Source organism: Macaca mulatta, chromosome 7, assembly GCF_049350105.2.
Source record: "Macaca mulatta isolate MMU2019108-1 chromosome 7, T2T-MMU8v2.0, whole genome shotgun sequence".
In the NCBI taxonomy this organism is placed as follows: Eukaryota; Metazoa; Chordata; class Mammalia; order Primates; family Cercopithecidae; genus Macaca; species Macaca mulatta.
This window is the reverse complement of record NC_133412.1, coordinates 112,210,696-112,219,671: the sequence shown is the minus strand read 5'-3', so window position 1 is coordinate 112,219,671 and position 8,976 is coordinate 112,210,696. Positions and strand designations below refer to the sequence as shown.

General features: G+C 46.0%; 2 protein-coding genes across 2 annotated transcripts in view; one reads left to right on the top strand and one right to left on the bottom strand.

Annotated features, from left to right (window-relative positions):
- Positions 1 to 4,605: 4,605 nt before the first annotated feature.
- LOC114679676 (uncharacterized) lies at positions 4,606 to 7,379 on the bottom strand. The gene is made up of 2 exons (XM_028851990.2): positions 5,803 to 7,379; positions 4,606 to 5,612 (listed from the first exon to the last, which is right to left on the bottom strand). The coding sequence occupies exons 1-2, from the start codon at positions 6,535 to 6,537 to the stop codon at positions 5,517 to 5,519; spliced, it is 831 nt and encodes a 276-aa protein (XP_028707823.2). The 5' UTR covers positions 6,538 to 7,379; the 3' UTR covers positions 4,606 to 5,516.
- Positions 5,942 to 8,976, top strand: part of SEC23A (SEC23 homolog A, COPII coat complex component) — an 81,030-nt gene continuing 77,995 nt past the window's right edge. Inside the window, 1 exon segment of the mRNA NM_001261363.1 lies at positions 5,942 to 6,099. The gene's annotated coding sequence lies outside the window, so the exon portion shown is untranslated.

Genomic DNA, 8,976 nt, shown 5'->3' with positions numbered 1-8,976 from the left:
ACTCTGTCTCAAAAAAATATATAAAATAAGATAAAATAAACAATTGCTATTTGAACAAGAGTTAGAAAATCTAGTCCTGTCAGCATTTAAAGAGGAAAAGACAGGCATGAAATGAAAACTCAGTGTTGTAGGTTTTTTGTTACTTAGTTTTTATTTCATAATCATAAACTTAACTCTGCAATCCAGCTAGGCATGGACGGAAACAAGGAAAACATGGAGCTCAAAGGAAACTGCAGTGAGAGCACAAAGATTATAGGATACTGCGAGCAAATGGGGTAGAGGAGTGCTCTGCTGAGCTACAGACAGAATGGTCTGGTGGTTAAGATAAAATACGTCAAACTTATTACAGTTATCCACAGTCAGCAATGGTGATTTTGCTGGTCTTGCCACTGGACCCAAAGCGCCCCATGGCCTCCACAATATTCATGCCTTTTTTCACATTGCCAAAGACCACATGCTTGCCATCCAGCTACTCAGTCTTGGCAGTGCAGATGAAAAACTGGGAACTGTTTGTGATGGGTCCAGCATTTGCCATGGACAAGATGCCAGGACCTGTATGTTTTAGGGTGAAGTTCTCGTTATTAAATTTCTCCCTGTAGACAGACTTGCCACCAGTGCCATTATGGTGTGTGAAGTCACCATCCTGACACATAAACCCTGGAATAATTCTGTGAAAGAAGGAACACTTATAATCCAATCCCTTCTCTCCAGTGCTCAGATCATGAGTTTTCTGCTGTCTTTGGAAGCTTTTCTGCAAACTGCTTGAAGGAGATGCGGCCCAAGGGCTCGCCGTCATGGTGAACCCCAACGATGTCAAAGAACACGGTGGGGTTCACCATGGTTGATAGTACAGGGCTCCTGGCGGCGGTGTCTGCAAAGCCAGCGTTGTAGGTTTTAAATGAGCATCAGCACCCTGGCCTAGGGTGTTGTTAAGTGTGCCACTTCTCTTGTCCTCACATTCATTTGTCATGTATGGGGATTAGACTAAATGATCACAAAGGCTTATTTGAGTTTACAATTGTGTAATTTCCATGTGACTTATTAATTAGCCTTATTATATTTAATACAATTGTAGTCATTATGTGTGCAGAATAGAGGATCAGACAGATGTTATTCCATGAATATAACTTTAACACGCTATTGATGCTGAAAATTAAAAATTAGAAGAATCTGAATATTGCTTTTTCAAGTGACTACTCCAAAAATAGTTGGCCAGTGCTTTAACCTGTCAGTATCTGAACAAATGGAAGAGTATCCATGTTAGAAAAAAACTCCAAGTGCTTCAATACTGGAAAACAGAGTAAACCTAAAAAGGAAAAGTAGAAGTGAAAGCTCCATCTGGTGGTGAACATCTACAGTTCCAAGAAATTGACATTATACTTCACTGACTGTAGTGCTGGAACCTCAGTTTAGAAATATCTGTGGGTTCTGAAGTGGGAAGATTACTGGCTGTTATGTATTAATTAATATTTAATGGTAGAAGGCAAAGTCTTTCATAGGGTGTTTAGAGTACTTGACTCAAGATAGTCCCTGGGAAAAAAGTTGCAAGGTCAAATATCTTTAAGAAATGTTCTTGGCTACACGTCTTTATTCGACCATAGGATCTTTCCCTCTCTTTTTAGTCTCTGGCATTTTAAGAAATGCCAGTTTGAGGAAGTAGTGAACTTTGGAGTATATGCTTTTAAAAGACTTTCTTTTGAAGGGAGCTTATATGAAATTTTATATTTTTTACAATGTCTTAGATGTTCTGACTTTCCTTTCACAGGACTTAAAAAAAAATTCCATTCCCTTTCTACTCTTCCTCAGGTTGAAGCCTTGTAACCAGCATACTAGAAAAAATTATAGGTGTGGTGGTTCATACCTATAATCCCAACACTTTGAAAGGCCGAGGTGGGAGGATCCCTTGAGTCCAGGAGTTCAATTCCAACCTGGGCAACATAGCAAGACCCCATCCCTATTAAAAAAGAAAAGAAGAGGCCAGGTACGGTGGCTCACACTTGTAATCCCAGCACTTTGGGAGGCTGAGGTGGGTGGATCACTTGAGGCCAGAAGTTCAAGACCAGCCTGGCCAACATGGTGAAATCCCTGGACTAATAGGCGTGAGCCACCGCACCGGCCTGACTTTCATCTTTTTTTTTTTTTTTTTGGGACAGCATCTTGCTGTGTCGCCCAGGCTGGAGTGCAATGGCGTCATCTCGGCTCACTGCAACCTCCACCTCCCGGGTTCAAGCAATTCTCCTGCCTCAGCCTCCCAAATAGCTGGGACTACGGGTGCCCACCACCACGCCCAGCTAATTTTTATATTTTTAATAGAGACGGGGTTTCACCATGTTGGCCAGGATGGTCTCGATCTCTTGACCTCGTGATCCACCCGCCTTGGCCTCCCAAAGTATTGGGATTACAGGTGTGAGCCACTGCGCCCAATGACTTTCATCTTTTTTAAAGCATAGCTTGGAATAATTGATCAGTAAGGATGAAATAATTCTATGGATGATGAAGTAGCAGAATGTTTCAACATACAAAAAAAAAAAAATTAGTAAATCCCATGATGTGTCCTAGATTTATAAGAGTCCAATGGACCTATACGGGAATTGCAAATAGAATGAGTTTTATTCTATTTTTTAATTTTATGTATTTTATTTTTGAGACTGAATCTCACTCTATTGCCCAGGCAGTGCCACCACAGTCGTGCAATGGCGCCATCACGGGTCATTGCAGCCTTGACCTCCCCGGGTTGAGGTGACTCTCCCACCTCAGCCTCCTGAGTAGCTGAGATTAAAGGTGCACACTACCATGCTCTGCTAATTTTTCTATTTTTTTTTTTTTGGTAGAGATTGGGTTTCACCACATTTCCCAGGCTGGTCTTGAACTCCTGGGCTCAACGGATCCTGCCCCTTCAGCTTCCCAAACTGCTAGGATTACAGGTGTGAGTCACCATATCTATTTTTTTCAGAAAATAAATTTTCTCTTTGTTGTTTGGAAGACTTCTATGAAGGAATAAAAATCATGAAATATCAATCCTTAAGAATAGAGCTCAAAAACAAAAAAAGAACCCTGAAAGGCTAAAGTTGGGTCCAGTAGATCCTGATCCTGATAGTATATCCAAGAATTAAAGTCATTCATCTTTTTTTTTTTTCTTTTTTTGAGACAGCATCTCGCTCTGTCACCCAGGCTGGAGTGCAGTGGCGTGATCTTGGCTCACTGCAACCTCTGCTCCTGGATTCAAGTGATTCTCCTGCCTCAGCCTCCTGAGTAGCTGGGATTACAGGCACCTGCCACTGCGACCGGCTAATTTTTGTATTTTTAGTAGAGACGGGGTGTCATCATCTTGGCCAGGCTGGTCTAGAACTCCTGACCTTGTGATTCACCTGCCTCAGCCTCCCAAAGTGCTGGGATTACAGGCGTGAACCACTGTGCCTGGATTTAGTCATTCATCTTAAAGCACATAAAGACAGATGCAACTGAGTTTGTTATGCATCCTAACATCTATTTCATTGTAATAGGGAACCAAAACCTTTGATCAACTGAAAACAAAGGAATGAGTTTTTGTTTGTTTTGTTTTTTTTTTTTTTGAGACAGAATCTCACTCTGTCGTCCAGGCTGGAGTGCAGTGGGGCGATCTTGGCTCACTGCAAGCTCCGCCTCCTGGGTTCACACCATTCTCCTGCCTCAGCCTCCCAAGTAGCTGGGACGAGTAGCTGGGACTACAGGCGCCTGCCACCATGCCCAGCTAATTTTTTGTATTTTTAGTAGAGACAGGGTTTCACCATGTTAGCCACAATGGTCTTGATCTCCTGACCTCGTGATCTGCCCACCTTGGCTTCCCGAAGTGCTGGGATTACTGGTGTGAGCCACTGCGCCTGGCCTGGAATGATGAGTTTTTAAAAAGACTTAATTGAGCTGGATGTTAAAGATGCCTTTCTGGAAACCATGAAATGAATGAAACTACCAAAAGTACTATACTTTGATTTATTCTTCACTGAATTCTAGGATTTCTGTGGATCTTCTCATCAGTGTTGCTAAGGTCTGAATATTTGTCTCCCCTCAAACTCATAGGTTGAAATTCTAACTGCTAAGGTATAGGGAGGTAGGGCCTTTGGGAGGTGAATAGGTCATGAGGGCTGGCCTCTCATGAATGGGATTAGTACCCTTGTGAAAGAGACCCCAGAGAGCTGGCCAGCCCCTTTTGCCATGTGAGAACACAGTTAGAAGGCACTATCTATGAATCAGAGAGCAGGTCCTCACCGGACACCACATCGGTTGGCATCTTGATCCTGGACTTTTCAGCCTCCAGAACAGTGAGAAATAAATTTCTGTTGTTTATGAGCTACCCAGTTGAGGGCATGTTGTTTTAGCAGCCTAAATGGACTAAGATCTATGTCTTTTTACCCTACTCATTCTTAGATCTTGTTGCTTTTTGTGGGTGTACTTATTCCACCTTTATAACATTACCCCTGCTGTTCACCTGGTGTGCTGTCAAGAATCTTCATTAAGGTAGCACCCTGAACCTACTTTATTTGGAAGCCTACACTAATTTTTAGCTTTCGATTCCCATTGCCCTCTTTAGGATTGTATTACAATTTGACAAGCAAACTCATCCTCTTCCACCTTCCAAAACAACTTTAATACACACATTATAGAAAGGGAAATATATGTTTGGTGCTGCTATCTTTTTTTTTTTTTTTTGAGATGGAGTCTCACTCTGTCACCCAGGCTGGAGTGCAATGGCATGGTCTTGGCTCACTGCAAGCTCCGCCTCCCAGGTTCAAGCATTTCTCCTGCCACTGCCTGTAGCTGGCCTGTAGCTGGGACTACAGGAGCGTGCCACCACACCCATCTCATTTTTGTATTTTTAGTAAAGATGGGGTTTCACTATGTTGGCCAGGATGGTCTCGAACTCCTGACCTTGTGATCCGCCTGCCTCTGCCTCCCAGTGTTGGGATTATAGGCGTGAGCCACTGCGCCTAGCCTGGTGCTGCTGTCTTATTTATCATGAATACGAGCTTTGAAGGACAGGGACTTGATCTTTTTTTCCATTCCATAAAATGTGGATATGGCTAAACTTTGCAGGATTTTAGGTGTTGTCATATAAGCAATTAATTCCATGGGCACTTAATTCCATTCCTCTCACTGAAGGATGGGGTTGTCTGAGACCACCAAGCTCTTACGTCTCACCAGTCTGTTGCTTTCTCATTTTGTTCAACTTTTTTCTTGGAAAGAAAAACATTGAATATATCAAGATGAATCAGCCAAATATTGTACTGTGTGTATGTGTTGGGGGTGGGGGGAAACAGAGTAGAGGTGGCAGAGGCAATGTAGGAGGAAAAGACAGGCTGACTAGAATACATAAATAGTACGTGAAATCTTTCGGGCCAGGGATCTGGGCCTACCTTGCCTGCATCATATCACCAGCATCTCAATCGTGTCTGGCACATAGTAAGTGTTCAGTAAATATTTGTTGCACTAAGTGAAAGAATGAACTCTCTTTTTTCAGAGATTATTTGTGATTCTCCGAATCAACCAGGGTCCTTAAGATGTCCTGGAGGCCGTCTCCATTTCTCTCCGTAAGTTAAGGTGTCCGAGTGGCACCAGTGCTCCACTCCTTCCGCGACCTGCAGGTAGTGGGATACGCTGTGGCTCTGCGGAGCGGGGTGAAGGAGCTCCCCCGGCGCCGCTCCCTTTCCCGGTCCCGCTGTGCCCGGTCCCACGCCCCTCGGCCGCCCGGCTGCCTGGGTTGTCCGGGTTCTTCCGCCCCTCTGGCTCGGTCCCCGCTACCTCTCCTCCCTTCTTCCCTCTCGGTACCTTCGCCCGCCGCGCGCCTTTCTCAAATCCTCCGGTTATTAAGCTCAGGGGACGGTGGCCCGCCCGGGTAACTCTGCGCCCGCCCCTTCCTGCCCCCTTCCTGCCCTCACGCCCCGTCCCCTCCTCTTGACGTGGCAGAGGCGGCGCCAGCCATGTTGGCCGGGCGGAGGTCTTCGGTGAGGCCCGGGGCGGGGTGGCGCCAGCCCTGATTGCGGTGCCACGGACTGCTCCTCCTGGGCGGAGAGGACTGATTTTGCAAAGCGGAGGCTGCGACGGGTCCGGCAGGGGGACAGTGAGGTAAGGGCCGCCTCGTCTCCGCTCCTGGGGGACCTCAGGTGCGCAGCGGAAAGCGGGGGCGGGCTGGCGGCGGCGGGCTGGCGGCTGGGGTCCTGGGGTGGTCCCGGCTCTGCCCTCTCGGTGCCCTCGGGCCCGCGAGGTGTGCCGGAGTCTGAGGCCCAGTCCGGCGCGGGGAGCGTTGAGCGGTGAGCTTGCCACCCTCTCACCCACTTGGCTCTGCCGGGGCCGGGGGCCCGGGCTCCTCCTCTGGCTCCCCAGGATTCGGTGGAAAGATGGGAGTCGTGTGGAAAACGGTGGTTGGAGCATCTCGCCCAGCACCCACCCCCACCTCCTGGGCCACCCACCCCCACCTCCTGGGCCACCCACCTCCACCTCCTGGGCCACCCACCTCCACCCAAGCCCATCATCGCCTCTGGGCCCTTGGACTTTCTGTTTCATTCCTTGCCAGATCTGGAGTGTCCTAGACTTTGAACCCAATTAACTACGTCACCCGTAATTCAGCCTTGGAAGTTAAAGGGGAAAAGAGCTAGGTAAAGATAATGCCTTAGGTTTTGATTACAAAAAGTTGAGTTTTCCAGCAGGACCAATCCTATCCCATTGGGCTTTCTTTCTAAGGCAAGTAGTGTTTCCCGATTTGGTGGTAAAGGTACTACCTGAGGAAAGTAATAGTAAATCTACATCAATCACTGGAGGGGGTATGTGGAATTCTCGTTTTCACGTGAACTCCCTTAACCTCTACCCTCCAAAGCCATGGATAACTAGCCAAATTAACTTGATTTAAAAAGGTTTTAGATTAAAATATAAGTGCATGTTAAGTTTTCCTTCTTTTCCTCCTCTGGTAGTGAATGAACATCATTTCAGAAGTAGCGTGATCTCGGCTCACTGCAACCTCCACCTTCCCGGGTTCATGCCATTCTCCTTTCTCAGCCTCCCGAGTAGCTGGGACTGCAGGCGCCTGCCACCACGCCTGGCTTTTTTTGTATTTTTAGTAGAGACAGGGTTTCACTGTGTTAGCCAGGATGGTCTCGATCTCCTGACCTCGTGATCCGTTCATCTCGGCCTCCCAAAGTGCTGAGATTACAAGTGTGAGCCACCACGCCGGGCCTGATTTACAGAATTTTAGAGTTAGATGGGATCTTGTGGTTTTCTAGTCCAAGTCTCTTATCTTGCTGATGAGAAAAACAGAGGATTCAGAGAGGTTAAATTGTCCAAGATCATAAGAAGACAGTTCATTGAGGATTTTACAAGTGAAAAGTAGGAGACAAATTTAATTGGCTACTAACAAATACATCTAATTGGAAGGAACTCAAATTTACTTGGCAAGTAAATTTTCAATTAGGTATGAATAAAAGAGCTTAAATTAGAATATGAGAAACTATCATAGGGAAAGTCTTTTTGGTTTGTTTGTTTGAGATGGAGTCTCTCCCTGTCACCCAGGCTGGAGTGCAGTTGAAGGATCTCAGCTCACTGCAAGCTCTGCCTCCCAGGTTCAAGCTGTTCTCCTGCCTCAGCCTCCCTAGTAGCTGGGACTAATAGGCGCCCGCCACCACGCCTGGCTAATTTTTGTATTTTTTAGTAGAGACGGAGTTTAACCATATTGGCCATGCTGGTCTCGATCTCATGACCTCCTGATCCACCCGCCTCGGCCTCCGAAAGTGCTGGGATTACAGGCGTGAGCCACTGCGCCTGGCCAGGGAAGTCTTTTAAAATACTACTTGGGCACATATTTGATATACTAGGTTAAAGTGACATAATGGTTTGCTTCTTAGCTTTTAGCTCTATTATGATAAAATTATGTAACTAAAGTATATTGTACTGAAATCGGACATTTCTTTAGAATAGTCTTTTGTGTTTTGTATCACCTAAAAAAAAAAAAAAAAAAAAGACTAGTGGCTGGGCGCAGCGGTTTATGCCTGTAATCCCAGCACTTTGGGAGGCCGAGGCGGGCGGATCACCTGAGGTCAGGAGTTCAAGACCAGCCTAGCCAACAAGGTGAAACCCCATCCCTATTAAAAATAGAAAAATTAGCCGGGCATAGTAGCTCGCGCCTGTAATCCCAGCTACTCGGGAGGATGAGGCGGGAGAATCGCCTGAACCCGGGAGGTGGAGGTTGCCGTGAGCCGAAATGGCGCCACCGCACTCCAACCTGGGTGGTAGAGTGAGACTCCATCTCAAAAATAAAAGAGACTAGTATGCTAGTATGCTAAGTCTGCATTCTAATATAGTGTGTGGAATAATATTTCTTTGGTTTAATACTTTTATGCAAACCTGTTAGTATTAGGGGAGAGAGTGCTTATCAAATAATATCATTTTATGAAAAGCTAGCTTGTGGCTGGGCCCGGTGGCTCACACCTGTAATCCCAGTACTTTGGGAGGCGGAAGCGGGTGGATCACCTGAGGTCGGGAGTTCGAGACCAGCATGACCAACGTGGAGAAACCCCATCTCTACTAAAAATACAAAAATTAGCCGCGTGTGGTGGCTCACGCCTGTAATCCCAGCTACTCAGGAGGCTGAGGCAGGAGAATTGCTTGAAACCAGGAGGTGGAGTTTGCGGTGAGCCGAGATCGTGCCATTGCACTCCAGCCTGGGCAACAAGAGCAAAACTCTGTCTCAAAAGAAGAAAAGAAAAGAAAATAAAAGAAAAGTTGGCTTGTAAAAGGACTTTATTTCAGATATGCCATTGTTGGACATGGGACTAAGCCTAGCAAACTTTGTCCTTGAATTCGTGATTTTAAGATTGCATGACTACTACAATGGAAAGGTGAGGGAAGTCAGGGAAGTGTTGTGCATAGCCAAGTAATTGGACCAATTAAGAAACAGGACTTTTTTCAAACTACTGCTGGAAAGTGGGAATGTAAGAAGTATAATAGATGTGA